This window comes from Trichosurus vulpecula, chromosome 9 (genome assembly GCF_011100635.1).
Source record: "Trichosurus vulpecula isolate mTriVul1 chromosome 9, mTriVul1.pri, whole genome shotgun sequence".
Lineage (NCBI taxonomy): Eukaryota > Metazoa > Chordata > Mammalia > Diprotodontia > Phalangeridae > Trichosurus > Trichosurus vulpecula.
The window spans coordinates 147837663-147863921 of NC_050581.1; the positions used below are offsets into that span (position 1 = coordinate 147837663).

At 41.0% G+C, this 26259-nt stretch overlaps 1 protein-coding gene across 1 annotated transcript in view; it reads right to left on the reverse strand.

Annotated features, from left to right (window-relative positions):
• Window positions 1-24631, reverse strand: part of UROC1 (urocanate hydratase 1) — a 49779-nt gene extending 25148 nt beyond the window's left edge. The window contains exons 1-12 of the mRNA XM_036739099.1: window positions 24440-24631; window positions 17289-17419; window positions 15570-15663; window positions 14054-14113; window positions 12867-12995; window positions 12028-12089; window positions 9634-9700; window positions 8962-9105; window positions 6837-6925; window positions 6154-6216; window positions 5170-5349; window positions 1384-1481 (exon numbers count right to left, since the gene is read on the reverse strand). Of these exons, the coding sequence (XP_036594994.1) occupies window positions 1384-1481; window positions 5170-5349; window positions 6154-6216; window positions 6837-6925; window positions 8962-9105; window positions 9634-9700; window positions 12028-12089; window positions 12867-12995; window positions 14054-14113; window positions 15570-15663; window positions 17289-17419; window positions 24440-24565 (1243 nt within the window). The 5' untranslated portion in view covers window positions 24566-24631. The remainder of the gene's footprint in view (window positions 1-1383; window positions 1482-5169; window positions 5350-6153; window positions 6217-6836; window positions 6926-8961; window positions 9106-9633; window positions 9701-12027; window positions 12090-12866; window positions 12996-14053; window positions 14114-15569; window positions 15664-17288; window positions 17420-24439) is intronic.
• Window positions 24632-26259: the final 1628 nt, after the last annotated feature.

Sequence of the window (26259 nt, forward strand, 5' to 3'; positions counted from 1 at the left end):
AAAGCCTGCCTTCAGGGAGCTTACGTTCCAATGGAAGAAGACAACCTATAAAGATAATCCAAAAAGTGGTGGGAAAGTGGGGCAGAGCGGAGAGAGTAGGGGATGGGCACAGAACTCCTGCTCTTCAGCTAGCTGCTGTCCCTTCTTGGTCACATGTCTCAGAGCTCCTGACTCTTGGTCCAAGGCCCTTCCCACCACACCATATTTCCCTTGCTCTTGCATAGAACTATAGCTACAAGGAAGTCTTTGTTGAAAAATGGAATGAATGAAAAAAACATTTATTAAGCACTTGCTGTGGGTAGAGCACTGGAGATACAAATAGAACAGAAAAGGGGGGGGCACAAATTGTACCATAAAAATCCACTTTTCCATTTCCAGAATTTCTCCCTTTCTTTCCTCCCTGTGTTTGAAATTTTTCCTTTCCCGCATCAAGAAAAAGATAAACATGGCTAATGTTTTGCATATCCTATAACATATATATTATATCAATATATTTTTATACAATGGCTGCCATATTTCTTGCCTTCTCAATGAGTGGGTGAGGGGTGGAGGAAGGGAGAGAATTTGAAAGTGAAAAGAGAAAATTTAAGAGAGGGAAAAAGGAAAAAAATCTACTTTTTGGGATAATATAGAATTGAAGAAATATGGGTAAAAGCTTGCTGACCATGAAGGAGGATTATATCTGTATCTTCTGGACATCAAAAGATCAATTTTTCAAAACTGAATGATTTTGGCTTTCTCCTGGACTTAAGAACATTCGTGACGTATACAGCGATAGCAATATTATAAAGACTTAGCAACTCTGATCAACGCCATGACTGAGCACAATTCCAAAAGACATGTGATGAAACATGCTGTCCACCCCCAAAGAGAAAACTGATAAACTCAGAGTACAGATCGATGCATGTTTTCTTCTCTTTCTCTCTTCTTATTGCTTCTTTTTGTAACATGGTTAACATGGAAATTTGTTTTGCGTGACTATACCTATTTGTAATGGATTCTATTTTCTTGCTTTCTCAATGGGTAATGGTGGAAGGGTAGAGAAAGAGAATTTGGAACATAAAATAAAATAAAATTGAAATTTTAAAAAATTCATATTTTAAAAAAAAGATAGAATTGCCAGCCAGGGTCATTCCCTTAGTTTCTCTTGACTCCCCAGGAGTTCTAAGTGATGGTTTGGAGAGTTTCATAGTTGAACTTCCCGATGTCAACCTCAGAGATTAGGAAAATCCCTGACCCCTCAAATTTCCCTGAATAACTCATAGCCAATGTATCGCTTTTGAACTTTCCAGACTTCCTTTGAACCCAATTAAGTTTCATTGCTAACTAAAATGTACTAGCTCTTTTGTGGGTCCACCTTGTAAAGATTTGGGCTATACTCACCCGCTCTCTGAGCTTCCAAGAGGAAAGCATTGCCGTAGTCCCAAAAAAAGAAGGTTTTCTCTGAAAGTCTGTTGATTGCTGCTACGTGCCTCTTCAGACTGAAACACATAAGCAAAGGGAGATTATAGATTCAAAGGACCTTAGAATTATAGAATCTCAGAGTTGGAAGGGACTTCGAACAACAAACAAAAATATACTATCCTTACTATGGGCAAGACACTGCGCTCAGAGCAGTGTCCAAGTGTCTAAAATAGTCCATGCCCTCATGGAGCTTACAATGTAATGGATGGCAGAATGAGAGACCAGGGAGAAATGCACACAAATAAGTATGATAAAAAAAAGAATGTGTGATGTGGAAAGGCCAGAATCCAGGCACAGTGCTATGAGATATTTGTATCATCTTCTCTTTTTTGGAATCAGCTGAAGAATGGCAGAAGTTACAGGATTATAGGCCCTAGAGTAGGAATCTCTTTAATCATTTTCAGTCATGTCTGCCTCTTTGTGACCCCTTTGGGGGTTTTCTTGGCAGAGATAACAGAGTAGGAATCTAAGAGTCGATCCAATCCAACCTCTAACTTTGCAGAGAAAGAACCCTAGGGCTTGAGAGGAGATGACCGCAGAGGTCACTCTAGTCTAACCTCTGTTAGCAGAGCTATCAGAAAAGCTGCCAATACCATCTATGGCTACGAAAATATCACTCAGTGGTAAGTGAGCCCTGGGAGCGCTATGGCTAGGGAGAGCAGCAGCCCTCAGCATGGCTAAAATGTGAATGCGTTAACTTTGCAGCATTATGCAGGGATGGCAGTAGCTGGGATATTTAAGAAGGAAGAAGGATGGTTACAAGCTGCCAGTATAGGCTAAGAAATAAGAGTGGTGGATCAGTGGAATGGGTTAGGTACACAAGACACAGTAGTCAAAGACTATAGTAATCTACTATTTGATAAATCCAAAGACTCCAACTTCTTGGATAAGAACTCACTATTTATCAAAAACTGCTGGGGAAACTGAAAAATAGAATGGCAGAAACTAGGCATAGACCAATATCTTACACCCTCTACCAAGATAAAGTCGAAAAGGATACATGATTTAGATAGAAAGACTGATACTATAAGCAAGCTAGGAAAGCAGGGAATAGTTTACCTGTCAGATCTATGGAGAGGAGGAGAATTTATGACCAAACAAGAGATAGAGAACATTATTAAATACAAAATGGATGATTTTGATTACATTAAACTGAAAAGTTTTTGCACAAAGCTAATGCAACCAAGATTAGAAGGGAAGCAGAAAGCTGGGAAACAATTTTTACAGCCATTATCTCTGAAAAAGGCCTCATTTTTAAAATATATAGAGAACTGAGTCAAATTTATAACAATACAAGTCATTCCCCAATTGGCAAATTGCCAAAGGATACGAACAGGTAGTTTTTGGAATAAGAAATTAAAGCTATCTATGTATCTATCTATATCTATGAAAAAATCCTCTAAATTGCTATTAATTAGAGTAATGCAAATCGAAATAACTCTGAGGAATCACATCACAACTGTCAGATTGGCTAACATGACAAAACAGGAAAATGATAAATGTTAGAGAAGATATGGGAAAACTGTAACACTAATGCATTGTTGGTGGAGTTGTGAACTGATCCAACCATTCAGGACAGAGATTTGGAACTATGCCCAAAGGGTTATAAAACTGTGTATACCCTTTGACCCAGCAATACCACTTCTAGGTCTGTATCCCAAAGAGATCATAAAAATGGGAAAAGGACCCACATATACAAAAATATTTATAGCAGCTTTTTTGTGGTGGCAAGGAATTGGAAATTGAGGGGATACCCATGAGTTGGGGCATGGCTGAACAAGTTGTGGTATGTGAATGTAATGGAATACTATTGTGCTATAAGAAATGATGAGCAGGCAGACTTCAGAAAAACCTGGAAAGACTTATATGAGCTGATGCTGAGTGAGGGGAGCAGAACCAGGAGAACATTGTATGAAGTAACAGCCACATGGTTCTATGAATGACTTTGATAGACTTAGCTCTTCTCAGCAATGCCAGGATCTAAGACAACTCCAAAAGATTCACAATGGAAAATGCTATCCACATCGAGAAAAAGAACTTTGGAGTCTGAATGCAGATGGAAGCATACCACTTGCTTTCCTTTTCTTTTGTTGTTTTGTTTTGTTTCTTCTTTCTCATGGTTCCTCCCATTAGTTCTAATTCTTCTTTACATCATGACTAATATGAAAACATGTTTAATATGAATTTATAAGTAGATCTTATATCAGATTGCACGCCATCTTGGTGGGATGAGGGAGGGAGAGAAAATTTAAAATTCAAAATCTTATGAAAGTGAATGTTGAAAACTAAAAATTAATTAATTAATTATAAAAATAAAAACCAAGTTTGGTCAACCTTGATGCCTTTAGGCAGTTTGGATTATTCCCCAAATAAGAATCTATCCCAGGTGATGCTTTGAGGAACGAGAAGGGTGAAACTGTATTATCTGTAGCTTTAGTTTTCCAAGGGCAAATTTCCCTGGCATTGGTATGTCTAGCAGGTAGAGAGCTGGGGAAGTAAGTGTGTGTCTGTACAAGTCCCCTGGGCATTTGTCCAATGTGGCAATGCTTGCTACTGTGATTGAGTTCCAAGGTCAAAGCTCTGCAGTCTCTCCTTTGAAGGGTTCCATGATTTCTAGCACAATTCACCCAGGAATATAGGAATGGGCTCAGAAAGCACTGTCAAAGATACAGCTGTCACTAACCTGTGGTGTAGCATCATTGCTAATGTTCTTTAGTATATGCTCTGCCTTAAGACCTCCTGCAGCTTGGAGTACAGACAACCAAGAAGATTATTGCCAGGTTCACACAATACACAGGAACACAGAGACAGACACAAAAGAAAAACTACTCAGGCAACTAGACTCCCCAGGGCCATGCCAGCTGCTATTCCTGACAACATGGATGGTACTACCATCCATATAAGGGACAATTTAGAAACACTGGCTCAGACTCCACTTTTGTAGGCTGACTGTTGACAGCCTCAAAGATGGAAGAGGCTAATACTCTAGTCACAGTTATTGGCAACACCTGTTTTCCTGTCCTACTGATCAATTGTCCTGTCTTCCTGTCCCAATGATCTATTGCCTTGTTTTCCTGATTGTGCTGAAACCCAGTGACAGGAGATCAGCTTGGGAGTAAAGGTTAAATCAGTGATGCTATTACTAATAAAGCAAATGTCTTAGATTCCTCCCAGTCCCTCACCAACCCCTAGCTGCTCTCTCTCTCTCTCTCTCTCTCTCTCTCTCTCTCTCTCTCTCTCACTCTCTCTCTCTCTCCTACACCACACACACACACACACACACACACACACACACACACACACACACCATACACCTGCTTCGGATGCTTCTGAAGGATTTGGCCAAAATGAGAACACTGGAGGCTAAGTGATGTGACCTGAAGGGGGCTACCACTCCCCTTACTCTAATTCTACCCCAATTTTTAAAAGGAGAGATTTAGTGTGTTACTTTTCCAGGTAAATTTACATTTTTAAGCTCTCTAATGCTCTCATTTCAAGCAGTTTACCAATGTGAAAGGAAGAATTTCAGGTAGTATGAAAAAGATATTTTGAGAGAAGGCAAAGCCTTACCAAACCTCTTTAAATGGCTTCACTTTATATTGACACTGAATGTCTGTTAGGTTGTATTTGGCTCTGTAACACACCAGAAGATTTGGGGGAAAGTTACCAAATATCCAAAGGCTCTCTAGCTAGAGTTCCCTTTACCTTTCTTTCACCAGATCCCGAAACTTGGCTGGGTCTGTGGCCATGAGCTGATTGGCTTCCTGAAAGTTGAGCTGCACAGGGTAATATCCACCATTGAAAGGGTTGTGGCAGGAGGTCTGGTCAGATCCCAGGTCTACTAACAGTTCCCCAGTTGTGTCCAGCTCATACACAAGTCTCTCCCTGCCCCGAAGAAAAGATGAGGGATAAAATTAAGGAGAGTGCAAAGTGACAAGAAAAGACTTGATGACCTTTAGAATATGCAGATAGAAAGTGAAGTGAGCAGAACCAGAAAAACATTGTGCACAGTAACGGAATGACTTAGCTATTCTCAGCAATACAAAGATCCAAGACAATTCTGAAGGACTCATGATGAGCAACACTACTCACCTCTAGGAAAAGAACTGATGGAGTCTGAATGCAGATCGAAGCATAGTTTTAAATTTTTCTTTATTTTTCTTGGAGTTTTTTTGGGTCTGTTTTCTTCTACAATTTGACTAATATGAAAATATGTTCTGCAGGACTGTACACGTATAACCTATATCAAATTGTTTGCCTTCTCAATGAGGAAAGAAGGGAAGGAGGGAGGGAGAGAATTTGGAACTCAAAATTTTAAAAACATATTTTAAAATTTGTTTTCACATGTAATTGGAAAAAATAAAATATGTTTAAAAGTTCCACTTTAAAATTTTTTTTTGGCCTCACAACCAGGATTTGGGACCTAAATTATTTGTCCAATGTTTTGCCTGAAATCTCCATTTCCCTCTTTAGCTATACAAACAAGGCTATGAGACAGGTGAGACTGCAATCATTGTCTCTGTATTACTGATGAATACATTGAGACTCAGAAAGGAAAATGATTTAATCACGATATATAGTTGGTAAAAGCAGATCTTGTCCTTTTTCTACCCTGTTACAGAATTTCACCTTTACTCCAGAGCACCAACCCAGTCTAGTAGGGTCCCAAAACATTCAACCTCAACTTACCAAAGATCAACCACATTCCCATGGTAACCCAGGCTGAGGACAATTTTCTTCTTTCTTGCTTCCCTGAAATAGAATGGGGATGGCACTAGATATAACATTTCAAACATCTCAACTACTCTTACTTACATCGACCCCCCCACTGGCCCACCCATACCAATATTTTTAAATCCCAGGGGAAAATAATCAGGGGACATCTAGTTTCAGGACAATAAGGTCAGGACTTTGTGGGGCCACTAAAATGGGCCACAGAATGACTCTGTCTTCTTCATAAGCCATGGGGGTAAATGGGGCCAAAATGGTCATGGCAAATTGGGCAGCGCTGATCATGAAAGAGATGGTAACGGTGATGATATCGTGATTTTAAGCAACTGATGAGGATTATTAGAATCTATTTTGCCTGGGTCATCTCGTTTGATTTCATGAAAACCCAAGTTGGCCAGTAGGGCAGATATTAGGATGTCCAATTTTCAGATGAAGAAGCCAAGGTCTAGGGAGGTAAGATATTGTTCCCAAGGTAACATAGATAGTTGGGACCAAGACCAGAACTATAACCCAAGTCTCTTGGCTCCCAACCTGGTGTTTTTTTCATTCCACCATACTGCCCCTACTTAAAAACCAAGTTATTCATCAGGGTCCTCTGCCTCATGCCCAGCATCTTTAACATGAAGGACGGTAAGTCCTACCTGAGCCGCTTAATGCAGTGATCCAGGCTATCTGTGACTTCCATAAGCCAGCCTTGCTGGTGACGCTTCAAAAGTGCAGCTTTGTCGACCTACAACACAGATGGACAATCATTTTTGCTGAGGTGAGTCCAAGTGTGAATATAAAGTATCCTTTTTTGACCTAGAACCATAGAATGTTGCTACAGTACGGGGCCTCAGAAATTGTTTTGTCCAACCTCCTCATTCATTCTTTCATTTGTTTGTCTATTTACTTACTTGCTTACTGATTGATTTTGAGACTGGGCCTTCCTGTCTTGCCCTCTCAGGAAATTCAGTGGCCACCTCTAGGCCCAATCCCAATGCTAATTTGTATAGAAGCTTTAACCTGCTCGATTTTTTTGACTTGGACCAGTTGGGCCCTCCTGAGGCAGCCCGCATACTTTAGCCTTACTGTAACCCCCAAACCCTCCCAGTAGAAGAGGTCACAGATGAGCCATTACCACCTGACCAGACTCTTCATTAAAAGAGGAAAGTGAAGATCAGAGGGAAATTCTTTAACCAAGGTTGCACAGCCAGTCAGGGTCAGAGATAGAGAAGTGGTTCTAGAATCCAGGCCTGCTGGGTCCTTCCTACTACCATTGGTACCATTTTGGTGTCTGTGGGAGCCTGAATCAGATGCTTCCCTAAACTATTTGCTCACAAATAATAAGATGCAAAATCTGAAGCTGGTGGAAAGAGAGAAACAGGCTAAATTTCATTGCTAAATGAAAATACTATTAAAAAAACTTTTTTGTCTCAGAACCAGGATTTGGAGCCTAAATCATTTGGTTAATTGCTTTAAATCTCCATTTCCCTTTGTTCTATATAGATAAGACTCACTATCATACTCCTTGATATTATATTTAAAAGTACAAGTAACTACATCAGGGATAGGAGACCTTTTGTCCCATTCAGGCCATACACCTGGCTAGAACAAGGTAGAGAACAATTCCCACACAAAAAACACAGTTTGGTGGGTTGATTGGTATGAGTTGTTTTTTTTCCTTATAGAAAAGTATAAAATGTTCCAATCATTTGAATACTCAAATTCAGAAGAAGCATATAGAACTTCAGTCAATAAATACAGACATATATAAACTTACACACGTCTAGGTATGTATTTATACATACACATATATGTATTCACACATATATACATGTACATATATGGATATATACATGCATATATTCACATATGTATATATGTATGTGTATGTATATATATGTTTAGATATAGATAGATACAGATATAGATAGATAGATATATACACACACAGTTAATAATTTCAGTGCATGGGGCGGGGAGGACAATAAAAAGCAATGTAATACGTGGTTCAGAATCCAGCTATAAAAGAGGCCAAAGGCATCTAGATGATACAGAAGCCTCACCCTTAGGGAGTGTTCATTGAAGTAAGTCAGAAGATGCAAGACTTGGCAATCACTGGACTCTCGATAGATTACAGCATTCAGAACTAGAAAGAATTTTTAAAATCACCTAGTCCTACTGTCTCATTTTACAGATGAAGGAACCATGGCCAAGAGAGGAGAAGGGATTTGCCAAAGATCCCTCTGGTAGGAAAGTTGCTGAGTAAGGGCTTAAATCCGGGTCTTCTTGCCCCCAGTTCCCTGCTCTTACCACTGTTCTATGACTTTAAATGCCTTACGGCATTTTTTCATAATAAACATAAAATGGATGGTCTCTTGACCTGCTGGGTAAAATCAAGCTGAAGACCATATATGCTCTGAAGACTCTGGTCTTTCTCTCAGCGGTAGCAGTTGGAAAAACTATAGGTCACATTCATATAGCACTTTACAATTTATGAAAGGTTTTCTACATGAGAACCTCATAAAACAGATAGTACAGGGGCTACCCCCATTTCACAGAGGAAGAAACTGAGGTTCAGACAATGAAATGATTTGCCCATGGTCACATGGTTAATTAGATGGGGAACATAGATTTGAGTGCAGCCATTTTCCCTCCCTCAGACTCAGTTTCCACTTCTGTATAATGAAGGCATTGGCTTAAATGGGCTCTGACGTCCCTTCTAGCTTTAGAGCTATGGTCCTAAGCCCAGGGTTCTTTCCTTTTGAAGAATGCTGGCCTCACCTCGGCTATTACTCCCACACAACCAGCAATGACAGAAGCCTTGGCTTGGGCACCACTCATTCCTCCAAGACCAGAGGTGACAAAAACCTTCCCACTTAAGTCTTCCACTCCCAAGTAGCGCCGGCCAGCATTGAGCACCGTCAGCTGCAGAGAGAACCACAAGAATATTTTTGTTCATTCAAAATTCTTATACCTTGGGCAAATTCAGCTGGGGAATGGAAAGGGGTGGCCCAGAGGATGGTCTGCTCTAGGCACATGCTTGTTAGGATAAAGGGTATCCATAGCCCAAGGAGTTCTGTGTGCCTAGGGCACAGATGATGGCCTCAGACCTGCCAATCCCCAGGAAAAGGCAGGAGGGGAGGGGAAAGGGTAGGAGAGGAGGAGCTCGTCCCAGGAGATATCAGGCATCATGGTGACCCTGGGTGGGAAGGGGTGGCTGAAGAAGGGTCAGTCAGCTCCTCCTTAGAGTTCAGAGATGGTGGCCCTAGAAATGATGGAGGGAGGAAGCATGAATTTCTATTTCCTTTGAAGCTGAGACCCTGGGGCTAGTCTGTTGGGGGCTCTGGCCTTTGGTAAGGCTTTTACTATTTCTGTCCTCCTGGGAATCAGAACTCAGATAAGCCATAAGAATGTATTTCCCTGCATGGCCAATGCCCTCCAGGAATCCCTTACCACAGTGCCATGGACTATTCCCTGCGGTCCAATGTAGCAATAGCTTCCTGCTGTCATCTGTCCATACCTGCCCACAAGATAGAAGACAGAATGAACACAGCACAAAGTGAGAACTTAAACATTGGGCCTCTAGATTTCCTCATCTGGGGATAAAACGGGGATCATAAAAATTTTTCACAGTACACAGCACTTGATAGTTTGTAAAGCACTTTTCTCACAACAGCTCAGTGAGGGAGATGGTTCTGTCTTGGAACTTTGCAAACCTCAGGTCTTCTGACTCAAAGCCTGCTATATCTGCCTCCTGGTAATATTGGCAGGTCCTGCCTCCAAGGACCGTTGAGAGAATCAAGTGAGATTATGTATGGGAAGTACTTGTTTCCTTAATTGTTTGGGTTTCTTTTTAATTGAAATGATCATATAGATGTAGGCAGCTAGGTGACACAGTGGGCTTGGAGTCAGGAAAACGCATCTTCTTGAGTTCAAATGTGGCCTCATACATGCAGTAGCTATGTGACCCTGGGTAAGTCACTTAACCTTGTTTGCCTCAATTTCCTCATCTGTAAAATGTGCTGACAAAGGAAACCATTTTAGGATCTTTGCGAAGAAAACTCCAAAATGGGGTCACAAAGAGTCAGAAACAGCTAAAATGACTCAACAATGACATATAAATGCATCCACAAACTTTGGTTATTTACAGACATTTAAAATGGACATATTAACTTTGACGAGGCTGTAAATCACCCAGTTGTTTCTCTGAATCCTTTGACCTTTCTTGTGTGTTTATTAGTTTTGTTACCATTATCATTGGCTTTATTTACAAAGCTGCAGTCAGTGTGTGTATCATCTTCTTGGTTCTCCTTTCCTTACTCTGTTCACATCGCATAAGCCCACAATTCTCTCTCACTATGCAAGCCCACAATTAGTTCACCCTCCTATAAACTCCTACACTTATGATAACAATAATAGTTGAAGCTTGCAAAGTTTTTTAATGCACTTGCAAAATGCTTTATTTACATTGTCCAATTTGGCCCTTATCCAATTTCATATGCGTTCTCCAATATGAGCTACATATTGCAGGTATCTCTACTCCCATTTTATAGATGAAGAAACAGAGGATCAGAGAGTTTACGTGATCTGCCCTCGGCCACCCTGCTAGTGTCAGAAAAAGGATTCCGGCATTCTTTCTATTATGCCGGGTTTGTCACTGTGATGTAGGCATTGCAGGCCCAGTCATCTGAGGCTCATAGTGGTTTGCCATGGTCACACAGTGAATGGCACATGTGGGATCCGGACTTTGGCCTCCAAGTCCAATGCTGTCTCTGTTTCATCCGCAAAACAATCGGGTAATTGGAGATTTGGAGGAGGACGATGGAGGAGGGCGTAGTATCACTAGGATAGGCAGTGAAAATATTTCCCCACTTTATTGCATTCTCCATTTCTTACATGATTAACATGGCGTCATAGAATCATAGAGGCAGCTGGTGGCACTGTGGATCTAGAAGTCCTGAGTTCAAATAGAACTTCAGCTATACTAGTTGTGTGACCTTGGGCAATTCACTTAACTTCTGTTTGCCTCAGTTCCCTCAATGGCAAAATATGGAGAGACAGCACCTACCTCTCAGGGTTGAGGTGAAGATCAAATGAGGTATTTGTAAAAAGCACTTAGCACAGTGCCTGGAACATTGTAGGGGCTATATAATGCTTATTCCCTTCCCCTGCTCTCATAGACAAAGAGTTGGAAGATGATCAAGTTGAGAACCCTAATTCTATCTCTTACCCCTATCTGTAAAATATTACAGATGAGAGATGAGATGAAGCCCAGAGAGGCTGCCTTGCCCAAGACTACGTAGATAGTAAATTGTAGGTGGCCCAGTGGATAGAGTTCTTGGTCTGGAGCAGGAAGACTCATTTTCCTGAGTTCAAATCTGGCCTCAGACACTTACTAGCTGTATGACTCTGGGTAAGTCGCTTAACCCTGTTTGCCTCGGTTTCCTCATCTGTAAAATGAGCTGGAGAAGGAAACGGCAAGCCATGCCCCTATCTTTGCCAAGAAAACCCCAAATGGGATCACGAACAGTCAGATGTGACTGAAAGTGACTGAACAACAAAATGAGTCAGGATTTGGACCTACCTTCTCTGACTCCAGATTCCTCTATACCACAATACTTATACACACATAGAGTCTTGTTCACTAATTGTTTCATGTCTATAGATCCATTTTCCCCACACCAATTATGAGCTCTCTGCAGACAAAGATAAGCTCTGACTTATACCTCTCCAACGCCCCATGGATTTGGAGTGTTTTAAGGACTGAGTAAGTGCTTGGGTCAAGACCATGAATAAAATGACTCCCAGATTATCAAATTGGTTGCCTTTTTAAAAATGTTGACTCACATTGTGACTCCCATTGCAAAGAGCTTCTCATATTCCATTCTGGAGGAATAATTGGGAATTACCTAAAAAAATCATCAGAAGATATCTCACACAAAGATACCTTACTCCATTGTCCTGATTCCTCCTTCCCTCCATGTCAGAAAAATATTTTCTTCCACCAAACTCATATAGAAAGTAAGGAAAGGAAATCAAATGAATAATTTGGAAAAGGCACCTGACCTCTTATCCAGCTAATTCTTCAACGATTTTCTACAATGCCAAGTGACTATTTACATGCTTAACATTGTAGACACAGGGGAAAATAGCTAATGTACCCGACTACTGAGCACCAAAGTCAATAGTAGCTAGTTAGGTGAGGGAGTAGTCAAAACTAATGTAAAGAAAGCTATGGGTTGGATCCAGGGGTGTGCCCATAAATGTTTAACAATCAGCTCTCCAAAAATAATCTAAATATGACAAAATTTTATGTATTATCTTACTATCAACATTTTCTCCATTGCTTTCTTAATTCTGGACAATCGACAAAATAATAAATCAAACCCTGATTTCTAGTGATTTCCAAAGTGTGAATGCTTACCCTGAAAATTTAACAAGCCAGTACCAACTGTCTCCAACACACCCCTGATTTGATCACTATGTAGGCCAGTTATGAGTGATTCCTTTACACCTTAAGTTAGATAGACATCTTCAAATACATGCCCTTGGCCACAAGGGGGAGTGAAGCCCCTCTCCAGGGCTAGTGATACAACTCAGGTTCTGTTGAGAGGGATGGAGTGCGGAGGGTCGATGCGTTCTTTGTATGTGGAAGATGGCCCATTCCATTCTTTGAGGTTACCCACCATTCCATTGGTGATTACAAGCCGTGGTGCACTGGGGCTGCTGGGGAAGAGGCCCAAGGGATGGCCACTATACATGACCAACGTCTGCTCTTCTGTCATCTCAGATAAATAGGACATGACCAATCTGAACTGGAGGAATAGAAAAAGAATCAAGCGACTATGTGAGTGAATATCTTGCTTCAGTTGTGCAATCATAGAGTGATGACGTCAAAGGGATCTTAGATCTTCTAGTCTGACTCATTTTACAGATAAGGAAAGTAAAGCCCAGGGAGGGGAGATGGATTATCCACAATCACACAGTTAGTAATGGCAAAAGCATGACTAGAACTATGTAGATAGGTTTCTGACTTGTAGCCTACCAATCATTTAATTATGTTCTCAGAGGCTAAGTCAGAGGCAGATTAAATTATTTGCTTTAAGGGCTGAAAATTACAAATTATCATCTTTATTCCTAAATACATTTAGGAATGACATCATTAGAAGGGCTCCCTTGTGATTGTGTTTACCTTAGGTCTCTACCTGTTCTTCATTCACAACAAGCCTGAAAGCTATAAGGAAGAACCAAGCCTTCCCATTCTATCCATTGCAAGATGGCAATATCTTTGGGCTAACACTAGTCTGATCTTTGAAAAAGGGGTACTTCCTGATCTCATCTTCTCCAAATTTGGAATGGATAGTGAAAATTAGGTCTAGACTGAGGCTTGATGCATGAAGCCCATCTCTGACTGGCTTTCACATACCTAGAAGAAGCTCCCGACACTGACTGGGCCAATGAGACTGAGCTTCATCCAAGCAAATTAAGAGATAGGAAGTATATGACAAAGAGTGCAAGCTTGGGGGTTGGGAGGGTGAAGAGGGACATAAAACCAATTTTCCTCAGCCCCATGAGGCCCAGGAGTCTCAACTCATCCTTCTCCACCTCTTTTCTCCATTTTTATTCCAGCATTCAACACTGACCCACTTTTCCTCAGAAGAGATCATGAAACCCTAGACTGCTCAGAACCTAGTCTCCAACCCATCATAATAATAATAGAGATCCTTGGGGCCAGAGGAGATTTTTCAGCATCCTTTGGAAACAGGGATTTCAAGTCAGACTTGATGGCAAACTCCTCTTCATCTAGAGGCGTCTAGAGGGGAAGCCAAGACCAAATTTCTATACTTTAACCAGATGTTGAAATGCACTGTACCTGAGCCCAGTTGCTGAAGACCTGACCATTCCCTCCATAAGTCACGAGCTCCTGAGGAAACTGAGGAACAAAGATGATATCAGAGACTGGATGAGCTTGTGTTGTTCTGAGGCAATGCTAGGCCTAGTTTTGTTACCGCTTTGGAAAAAAAGAACAATGAAGTACCCTGGAGGATATGATTATCTTATTGAGTTCAAATGTCTCAGAAGGGACCACAGAGGTCATCTAACCTCATAATCTTTGCTTTCCAAGACTTCCCTGTCATCATGCTTCTGCCTCCTTCAAAAACTTTTATTGGAATATGAAGTTCAGGGTTTGGATTTCAAGTCCTTAATAACCTGTCCCCTTCCTATCTTTCTAGTTTTCTTACACTCTACAACCATCTCCCCCCAGTCCCTTCCTTGAACAAAACCCTATCTCCTAATGGTAGGCCTTTTTGTTAGCTGTCCCGCATGCCTGAAATTCTCTCCCTCCTCACCTCCACCTCCTGGCTTCCTTCAAGTTTCAGCTAAAATCTCACCTTCCTCAAGACTTCTTTTCCAAACCCCCCCCCTTAATGCTAGTGCCTTCTCTGTGTAATTATCTCCAAATTTTCTTATATATATATATATATATATATATATATATGTATATACATATGTACTTCTTGTTCATAAATAGGTGTTTATATGTTGTCTCACCTATTAGTCTGTGAGCCCCACATGAATAGGGACTCTTTCTATCATTGTAGCCTGTGCTTAGCACATAGTAGGAGCTGCTTAATAAATGCTTGTCGACTTGACTTAGCTTAGTTTGACATTCAAGGACCTTCATACTCTGGCCCTGATTTACCTGTTCAAACTGGTGTTCCACTACTCCCATCTACAAATTCTCTGCCCAGTTAAGATGGTCTTCTCCATGTCCCATGAACATTCAATGTTCATCTTTGCTCATGACATCCTACCCACCTTGAATTCCCCTATTCAGATTGTGTCAATCTTTCAAGGCTCCATTCAGAAGACTTAGGGCTGGAAAGGGCCTTAAATGTCATCGGTTCCAACCTACTCATGTTACTGATAAGAAAACTGAGTCCTAGAGCAGTGGGATAGGACTAGTCCTCAGTCAGTTAGTCAGTAAGTAGATGAGTCAGGATTCAAACCCAAGTCTCCTGATTCCAAATCCAATAATCTTTCCACTATATGCTGTCTCCCAATGTACTTCCAGTATCCTCCATGATGTCTTCTTCCTCTCCCCTAGTATTAACTAGGGGAGTATTAACACAGAATTATGAAAAGTGAGCTATCTTCTCCTCAATCCTTCATACATCCTTTAAAAAGTATACCTTTCTCTTAAAGGACTCTTTCTTTATTTTCATATTAATTCTTGGTAACCAGTTGGAATCTAATTCTTTGAACTCTGGGCTTCATGAGAAGTTCAAGAGGTGCCTTGGCTCTCACATGAGGAGATGGGGTAGGAGGTACTCCCTATAACTACACACACACATGTGTGAGAGGTGAGTGTCATGGTGGTGGATTACCTGGGCTACAGAGGGGTCCAGGTTGTTCATGATCATATGCATTATTGCCGCAGCCGATTTAGTCTTACAAGGATAGTTCTCAATTGGGTAGGCCCTGAAAGACACAAATATACCCAGTATGACAGGAGGAAAGAGAAAAAGTGGTACGCATATTAGAAAATGATTGCTGCATTGGGGTAAATATGAGATTCATCTTCCAATACCTCATATGTGTCGGCCTTGAAGCTAAGACCAAAGATCTCTGTAAAGAGGAATTCATGGTTCACCAAGTTCAGATGTACATTTACCTTTCTCTGATCTTCTTACAAAATGTCTCTCTTGTATTCCCATCCCCTGATCAAGTACTCAGGTCCAAACAAGTAGCCAATTTGAGCTGACTCTTTTGAAATTCAAATATTTTTAAAGTCATCGAGTTTGGTATATTTAACCACTGTGTCATTAAATAAAGAGGCAGCATAGGAGAGAGTGAACATATTATTGGGAGGGGGGAAAGTGTTGATTATTGTTGCTGTTACTGCTATTAATTCCTCAGTAGTTAAGAGTTAAGAGCGAGGTGTCCGAGTGAGAAGGGAGACACAAGAGAAGGACAGCTGGAGACAACTTTCCCCTGTTCTTGTCTTGACCTCTTCCTTCTCAAAGCCTTTGATTATTAAAACCCCTCATGCTTGGAATGAGGTTCCCCTACACCTCTCTCTTTGTTGAAACTTCTCCCTTTATTACATTACTCACCATCTCAATGGGTGGGGGAGGGGCTGGAGGGAAGGAGAGAATTTGGAACTCAAAATTTAAAAATGAATGTTAAAGGAAAGAAACCTATCCTTTCCTTGATGTCAGTTCTGTTCCCACAGTGGAAATGGTCTATCTTTTCTCAAATTATTCAAAGCACTTATCCAGAATTCCTTAGCCCTTATTACCTTCTACATTCTGCACAAGTTGCATCCACCATCCCACACTCTTTGCTTCTTGAAGGCAGGGACTGTGCCATATTTCCTTTCTGTATTCCTAGGGCCCAGCCTAGTACCTTAGACATAGTAGGTACTTAATAAGTGTTTGGTAAGCTGAGTTGAAAAGACAATGATTTCACATTTCCATCCCTATTCACATCCTGGACAATTGGTAGCTAGACTGAAGGGCATAAAAGAGGGTCTGAATCTATGGCATGAACCATTGTCTCTCTTCTTTGAGAAGGACAATATAGGCAAGTCCTACCATGGAAATCACAAGACCCAGATGTGAGGGCTTGCCCTGCCACAAAGATGCAACGTGACTGGGCAATTCATTCAACTTAGTGAAGGGCCTCTAACTTCCTGAAAGCAGTGGAAGCACAGTGGATATAGCCTGTTAAGAATCTCTGGACTGGATGGTCCCTTCTAGCTTCAAACTGATGATCTTTGTCTGCTGAATTAGAAGCTTACACCAGGTGGTCTCTAAGGGTTCTTCCTTTTTTAATAGTCTATGATTTCTCACCCAACCCCCACCCCCACCAGAGGTTAATCAAATATTTGATTGAATTCTTATAATGGTAATCTATCTCTTTTCCTCCCAGAAAAGTGAAGAGTGGATAAAAGTTAAGAAAGACTTGAGCTAGAGGGAATTGTCTAATAGCTTGGCGTATTTCCTATTTACCCAGCCTGGTTTATCTTAGCAATGCCTAGCATTGCTCAGAACCTCTATGTTTTTCTTCTTCACTGCCTGTGATGTGGTCCTGTAGATACTCACCTCATCTCAATATCTGGACAGAATCTGTACATGTAGATGTGCCCATATAGCTTTAGCTCCTGGGCAAATTCTGGTGCCAGAATCTTGTGGACTTCAGGGGGGAAATACCGCAGAGCATTCTTCAAAGCCAGCTGTCAGAGACAGAAGAAGAGAAAAGGCTAGGAGCTATTAAGCAAGGACAAGCTATCTCAAAGGTGAGCCTAAACACTTGAGTCTGGTATTAAGACAGCCTAGTACCAGTTTCCCTCTACAACCATCTCACTCACTGCTCCCCTGCCTCACAACCTCCAATTAGGTTAGTCTCTTCAGTGAGTTCCCTGGAGTTATAACTAGTTGAACCACCAGATGGTGCTGTTAGTCACTAACCTGATCCTGTCCAACAAAAAGGCTTAAGAGCTAAGTCAGTTGAGGATCATCCTAGAGATTTTACACACACACACACACACACACGTGTGTGTGTATGCAGGCATGTATGTATGTATGTACATATGTGTATATGCATGGCTATCTCTATCATACATATTTTATATTCATGTATATCTATATACACATACATATGTGTATACACACATGTGTGTATGCATGTATGTGTATACATGATTTCCAGGATGAGTCTTGACAATATATATATATGTATATATATATATACACACACACACACACACATGTATGTATATATTATTGTGTTTTATATATGTGTGTATCTGTATGTGTGTGTATATGTGAATCTCCTTATATATAATCTCCATATTTGTGTAAATATACATATAATACACACATATGTATATAGGATCACCCTGGAGTTCAGAGATAAAGGGAGAGTGTTAAGGTTATTAAATGTGTGTGTACATGTAATTGAATCTCCAGGGTGATACTATATAAAATATATAAGTGTACATTGTATGTATGAGATATATACATATGTATATATAAATAAATATAAACATATATGTGTGTGTATTTGTTGGTGTTTAGTTAATTAGTTGTGTCCAACTCTTCATGACTCCATTTGAGGTTTTCTTGGCAAAAATACTGGAGTGGTTTACTATTTCCTTTTCCAACTCATTTGACAGATGAAGAAACTGAGGCAAACAGAGTTAAGTGAATTGCCCAGAATCAAACAGCTAGCAAGTGTCTGAACCTGGATTTGAACTCAGGACTTTCTGTCCCCAGGCCTGGCACTCTATCCACTGCCCCTCTCCTACCCTACTAGCAGCCAAAACCTGACTGCTTCATACAGAAGAGTAGAAAGTCAAAGAGCAAGGGGGCCCCTATGCCTGGAACAAACATCCCAAAATGTACTTTGGCCAAGCAGGATGAAAGATGACCTCACAACAATTTTGAGGAAAGTTGGAAGGGTGGAGAGAACCCTTAAAGAGAAACTTTAGATATCAAGGTACAAGGTCCCATGGAGAAACCACAGAACACTGTTCAATATTGGGGGGAGACTATAAAGCCAGGACTTAATATGCAGAATGAAGCACACATTTTCAGACCTGGCCAATGTGTTGATTTTTGCTTGACTATGGTTATTTGTTTCAAGGAAGGACTTCTATTTATTGGGTGAGAGGCAGGGTTAATGGGTAGTGACCTAGAGATACAGAAAAAAGGAAGACAATAGCATCAAGAAAACATTTTAAAAATACACAAAAGAAAACAAAGTTCAGGAGACACAAATACTTTAATTTGTACTATCATGTTCAATTTAATATATACTTTTAAAATGCTTAAAACAATTTCTTTCTCTTTAAAGGAGAACTCTTCTAGGAAGTTGGGTTTCAACGGGTCATGACTTCGAAAGTGCCTCGCCTACTCTGTGGAATTGGAATTTATTTTGGAGCATGTGTTCAGTTGTTCAGCTCAGCCTGTGTTGTTGTGCACTTGTATCAGTTGTGTCCAACTCTTTGTGACCCCGTTTTGGGGTTTTCTTGGCAAAGATGCTGGAGTGGTTTGCCATTTCCTTCTCCAGCTCATTTTGCAGGTGGGGAAACTGAGGAAAACAGGGTTAAGTGACTTGCCCATGGTCACAAAGCTAGGAAGTGTCTGAGGCCAGATTTGAACTCAGGAAGATGAGTCTTCCTGAATTCAGGCCCAGCACTCTATCCACTGCACCACCTAGCTGCCCTTGGAAAATACAGCCACCTGATATAATGATAGACAAATAAATAGACAGATAGGTAGAATACACACACATATATGTGTGCTGCCCTTGAAGAATACAGCCGCCTGATATATGAATAAATAGAATACACATACATATGTGTTTATATATGTATTTATGCATATATAGATAATATATAATATAGATGCAAATTCCCAGGCATCTATATGTATACAAATATGTATGTGTGCACATATGTATTTAGATAAATATGCACACAATAAGGTCTCTTTTTTTTTTCATTTTTCTTATGGTCCACATGTGTAAATATGTCACATGAAAACAAGCTGACTTCCCTAAAAGGACAGGCACAATATCTCAGAAAGAGCATTGGACTGGAAGTTGAAGTCTTGATAGCTGTGTGACTGCCTTCCATCTCTGAGCCTCAATCTCCTCACCTACAAAATGGAGATCATAACCTCTCTCCTAGCTACTTCACAAGGTTTCTGTAAGGCTCAAGTAAGGCAGGTTCTGGGAAAGTGTTTTGTAAACTAGCAAATGGGGTCTAAAAGTGCCATCATTTGTACAGACTAATTAGTATGACTCAGTACCTCCCTTTGCTGTGGGGAAGTTATTATAAGATTTTGGCCAAATACCCAGATTTCTTTCAGTCTCTCACTCCTCTCCCCACTAACATCCCTGTGGCTATAAATGTTATTGTCATTCTTAAAAAAAGAAAAAAAAACCAAACAAATGTACCAGGGCTCATATATCCCAATGAAAGTCGATCTTCAACTTAAAAGTTTAATGTTGTCCCCTTGAACATTGATTCAGATGGTGCTACTCTTGCTCAAGGTGTTTGGACTGGCCTTCAGTGACTTTGACTATCAGTGTTATTGTTTTATAGTCACAGGAAAGTCATCCTTGGTCATATGAAGGAACTGAGACATGGAGCCTGAAGAAGAGAAGACTTAGGTGGGATCATCATAGTTGACTTCAGGTTTTTGAAGGGCTGCAATCTGTTAGAGGGGTTAGACTTGTTTTATTTGGCCCCCAGAGATCAAAAGGAGGAACAATGGGTAGAAACCACAAGGAAATGAATTTAGGCTTGATGTCAGGAAGAACTTCCTAGGGCAGAGTTATCCAGAAGTAGAATGAGTTGGCTCAGGATGTTGTGGGCTCCCCCTTGGTAGAGGACTTCAATATAAGACTGAATGACCAGTTGCAGGGCATAGAATAAAGGAGATGCTTTTCCAGATATGGATTGGCCTAAGCGACCATCAAGGTCTCTTCCAAAAATAAAAATCTATGATTTCATGGTAGATAGAAAGGATACTGCCTCTGACATTAGAGGTCCTGGGTTCAAATCCTGCCTCTAAAGCATAGTAACCTGTGTGACTTTGGACAAGTCACCTAATCTCACTGGGCCTGTTTCCCCATCTGTAAAATGAGAAGGTTGGACCAGATGACCTTGAAGTTCCCGTTCAACTCTATATCTAAGATTCAATGACATGATTATGGAGACATGTAGTCCAGCCGACAGTGTTTGGAATTGAAAGGGACTTCAGAGTCATTTATTCCAAACAATATTTTGTAGAGGAGAAAACTGCAGGTTGGGAAAAGCTCCCTTATGCAGAAAGGTAGACTGTAAGTGAATTTGTTTTGTTTGCCATGTTTGTTATAACGGAGAGCTTTTTGAAGGGCTGGGGTAGATTTTTAGAGGGGTTTAAAAAAAAGGTATGAAAAGAAAAAAAGGAGCGTCAATGAAGTATTTAAAAATATAGAATATTTTATAATATAAATATAATGTTACATATTATGTATATTTATTATATATAATATGATATAAAAATAAATATAATTTAAATAAAAACATATAATATAGTAGAAGGAAATTCAGAATGGGACATAGAAAAGCAGGGCAGTGTTGACACTACTGTGATAAATTTAATATATACCTAAAAAAGTAACAATTTCTATATAAGATATTCTCACCTTCATACACTATCCTCTTGTTCTATTATTTTTTGTATACGAAAACATTTATGTTTATTGATGTTTGTCAAGTTTGTAACTTTTAAGGGAGAAAAAACAGAAGGGGGAAAGAAAGAAGCCAGTAGAAGACTCATGAAAGAAAGGGAATGATTGCTGCAGCCATATCTCTATGGAGAAGGGAGTGAATAGGATGAAAGGTACAGGTAAGGATTATTCTTGGTAAGTAGTCTTCAATAACTCCTCCTCTGAGAAGGGAAGGATATTGCTGAGAAGTTTAGAGGCATAGAGCAAGGTAAGAGTCTAGGTCATTTGCTTTAAGACCAGACTGAAAGGGGGCAATTGAGGGGGAGGACAAAAAATCTGGCATAGCCACTCTGGGGAATGAGACAGTAAATTAAGAATAAAGGGGTTATTGAGCCCCAGTGAGGGTCTAGCTGAGGATACCATTTATAAAGAGCAAAGGCTATTGTAAGGTTAATAGAGAATAGGATCTTCCCTGCTCATCAATAGGCCTCATGTGGAGCCCATTAAGGGAAGCTTGCTTGCTTGTAGGGAGGTTTACACACCTTTTGCTAATTTCTAATTAGGCACTGAGTCAGGAGGGTTCTGGCTCTTAGCCTATTAGTTGAAAGAGTATATATTCTGAGAGGTGAGCTTTTGCTTTGGGGGCTTGCTTACAAGAAGGATCTTGTGATTCCCTGGTCAAGACTCTGAGTGGCTGTATGCTCAGAGCCTCTCGACTGCTCAGAGGAAAGGCTCTCTTGATTCAGTGGTGGATATAAAGTACATATGGTAGTACTGTTTTGATCCAAGCAGTAGAACCCTGTCTGTTGGTCTTTATTTCTCTTCTCAGTATTTTCTGTTTGTATTTTATGTAATTAAAGAAGATTACTGATCCCTGAAACAACTGTCTTTCCTAGTAAAGCAGATGAAAGAACCTGCACTAACAGCCATCCTGGGTATGCCAGTGTGGTTGTCATTACAGCAACCTGTTGTTGAGATCCAAGGTGGGACTCTATCAATGTATGGCTGAAGCGGAAGGTTCTGTCCAGAATCAAAATTAAAAAGAAAATTTTAAAAATATTTTTACATTAGGACAGAGAGTTTCTTTGCTGTGTTGAATTAATGGCTTGGTCCAATATAGTGGTTAAAAAAACAAAAGGTGGTGCTACATTTGGCAGAAAACTCCTCTCTTCCTCCCTCCGAGGACTCATTCATCAAAGCTCCACTGTCATGACTCTTCCTTGATACTTTCCCTTACTCCTTCAGCACAAAGGTCTGAACCACAGCATTTAGTCATGGGTTTGCTTTCAACTATGCCATGTGTAAAACAAGTCCACAGCTTCAACCACAGGAAGGATACCTTCTCCTCCTGTTTTCCTGGAAGACCTGAATGCAGGGCTGGGCACACAGTAGGTACCAAATATAAGCTTCACAGATTGGTTTAATTGAAAGGACAGACAGACTCCAGTTCTAGTCCAGGGTCTTAATAGAGAACTACAAGCCTGTAACCCAGCCAAGAGAGTTATGTAAGAACACAGGTCACTAACCCTAACCTTTGACATCTGCATGGAGACACGGAGATAATGCTGAACTGTGTGTGTGTGTGTGTGTGTGTGTGTTGGGGGGAAGAGGTTGCCACTTCCTCCAGTTCCAAATGCCTCTTTTCAGAGATCTCTGTGATTAGACTGATATTTAGAGTTTCTCTTCTTAATGAGATAGATCATATCTGTAGTGATGATAATAATAACTTCTTAAAACACCCTCTGCAAGGCTGAGCCTCACAACTACCTTGTGAGCGGCAGCATGATAGCCATATTACAGATGGAAAATCTGAGGCACAGAGACATTAAGTGACTTGTCTAAGGTCATTGAGGAAGACAAAAGACTATGATTTCACTGGTTTAAGAAACTCCCTCTCCCAAAGGTGTCATCTGCTCTTCAATTTTTACTTGCCCAGGGCACTCAGATGACATTTAGTGCAGTTTATGCAGTGGATAGTGTGTTAAACGTGGAGTCAGGAAGTTCACGTCATGCCTCAGATGCTTACCAGCTGTGTGACCCTGGGCAAGTTCACTTAACCCCTCCCAGCCTCAGTTTCCACATCTGTAAAAATTAGGATAATAATAGTATCTGATAATATAATAGCATCATAGGATTATAATGAGAATATTAATAGTAACCTGTGGTTGTCATGAAGCTCAAATGAAACAACATATTTAAAGCATTTGCAAACCTCAAAGCACTATATAAATACTAGCACTATTATCATTATCATTCTTATCAGCATAGGGCTTTGCCCAGGGTCACTCAGGGGCTATGTGTCAGAAGCAGGACACGAGCAAGGTGTCCCCCCACAACACATGACTTCTCAGCCTATGAGATGGAGACACCCCAGAACCACGTCAAAGGGCTCACAATTTTGCTGTAGGTATAGTCATGGGGAAAAGATTAAAACCTAAAACCCACTAGGGAAAACATGAGAAATATGGCCATGCTGGAACAAACCTGAGGCTTTACCAGCTCCTAGAACTGAGGAAGGTACTGGGGACTAGCCTGCTTCATACCCTGAACTTTAGAGCACCAATCCATTCCAATTCATGGCTTGGTCCAATGAGAGTGGTCAATTAGATCCCTCCTTAGCCTGGAATCAGGCTCACTGTAGTTCATGCAGGAAGCTCTCCTATGGGGTTGCATTTTGTTGACTTGCAGATAAGAGCTTATGTTTCTTCATTAAAAGCCCTATGAAGTGGGTCACATATATATCATCCTCATTTTGCAGATGAGATTCAGAGAAGGCAACATTTCACAAAACTACCACGTGGAGTTTTGTCTACTAACAAAAGTTACAAAACTACTAAGCACTGAACGTGGGACTCGAACCCTGGTCATCTGAAATCCAGCCTAATTAGTATTCTTTCTGTTATAGCACAGCAACGAGAGTTCTTTCAGAGAGACAGCCATTCCCATAAGGGGAAAGGGAGAGATTCTTTGGAGGCCAAGAGAGTCCACAAGGTGGCAATTACAAGCAGAGGGGAGGCCCAAGCCTTCTTACCTGTTTTTCCTCTGGGGTAAGGTTGGGGGTTCTCACAGGGGCATGAGGCACCCCATCCCTTCGTCCTTTGTTCTCTGGTAAGGGGTGTAAGGGGATCCCCTTGCAAAGCTCTCTCAGGTTAGACATTTCTGACAGATACAGAGATGGGCAGAGGCAGCCTCTGGAGAGGCTGTAAGATCCGGCCTGGCAAAGAGAGAGAAGAAAAAATTCTGAAACCTCGTGTCCTACACTCTTGGCACCACTGTGACCTTGGTCACCCACCTCCTCTGCCTAGCTAACACCATTGGCTACCTGGCTTCCCTTGAAAGTGAATCATTCACAGCTATCATTTGGCCTCTGATTGGGGGATGGGGATAAGGGAATTTGCCCAGTTTTGACACTTTTTAATATTGGTCTTGCTCAATTGCTTGAGGAGGAGTGTCCTATTAACATACCATCTCAATATAATTTGAGTGAGGTTTGAGATTCCATGGCACAGCACAAGGAAGGGCAGCAATTTCCATTATGGGCCACTTACATGCCCAGGCGGAAAAGCCCACCGTGCACATGGTTCAAGACAGGTGGGATACTCTCTGGGTCTGGGTTTGGCCCAGCTCTGGAGGCACCACTTCCACTTTATGTGTTAAGTCTCTCAGGGTTACTTTCCTTTGCATGAGGCATAATGGAAACATCTATCCACAGGGCGAGAGAATCTTTTGCAATGCTCTTGATCTCTAGGAGGAGCAGACAGGTAGCTAGTATTTGCCTCTCTAAGGGCATGCAATACTCAGCATAGGGCTACTTTGTACCCAAATCCCATGCGGAAGCTTTTGCTCTGATGCTTGGTCCTTAGACTCCAAGAGGCATAATCAGGAGTGGTAATGGCTTCCCCAGTGTACAATATTCACTGTGGGTACTAGTGGGAGGGCACTGGAGACTGCCCATTGGACAGCCTCCAATGCCTCCATTACTATGGCCCCCAGTAGATTCTCCTGACTTATAGGTGGTTTGGTAAATCATAGTTAGCAGAATTTGGAGGGCATATGCTCTGTCTCAAAGCCCCAAAGAGCCCCAGGAGGAGTTGAGTCTCCTGCAAAGTATTTGGAGTTCACAAGCTGAGGAGGTGGAGCTTAACTGGGTCCAGGATCTGGTGGCCCCCTGAGGACCAGATGGTCCCCAGGAATTTAACAGAGTGAAAGGATCCCTGTATCTTGTTAGGAGCTATTGCCCATCCCTTCCTAGCTAGGTGCTCAGGTAGTATGGAGAGATCCCTGATTAGGCTCTCTCCTTGGACTTTGCCCTTATGAGGATGTCACCTACACAATGCCACACTTTGGTCCTGAAATTCAGGGAAGTCTCAGGTCCTTCTGGCACAGCCCAGGAGCCATAGCTGGAGAATTTAGATAGCTCATGGGCAATCATATCAACATGCATTGAGTTCTCTCATACATGAAAGATAATGGTGGCTGCTGAGCTTTGGTAATGAGAATTTAATAAAATAGGTTAGCTGCAAATCGTTACACTTTGAGATCTGATTCTTTTTAGTGCCTTCTATGATACTAATGATCCTGATGGAGTGACTGTGCTATTTAAGTTGCAAAAGTGAAGCACTGCTCCTCCTTCTCTGGTTTCTTAAGCAAATGGACGAGATTCTTAAAAGAGGATATTGTTTTCACAAACACACCTTCATTTTCTAATTCCTTCACAACTCCAATTTCAATTTCTTTATAATTCTTTCTATAATTCCAGTATAACTCCAATAATTCCAATTTCCTCATATCCTGGCTGTAGTTGGGGGGCAGAGGTTGGGAATGTTGTTAACTATTTTGACTGGTGGGGGG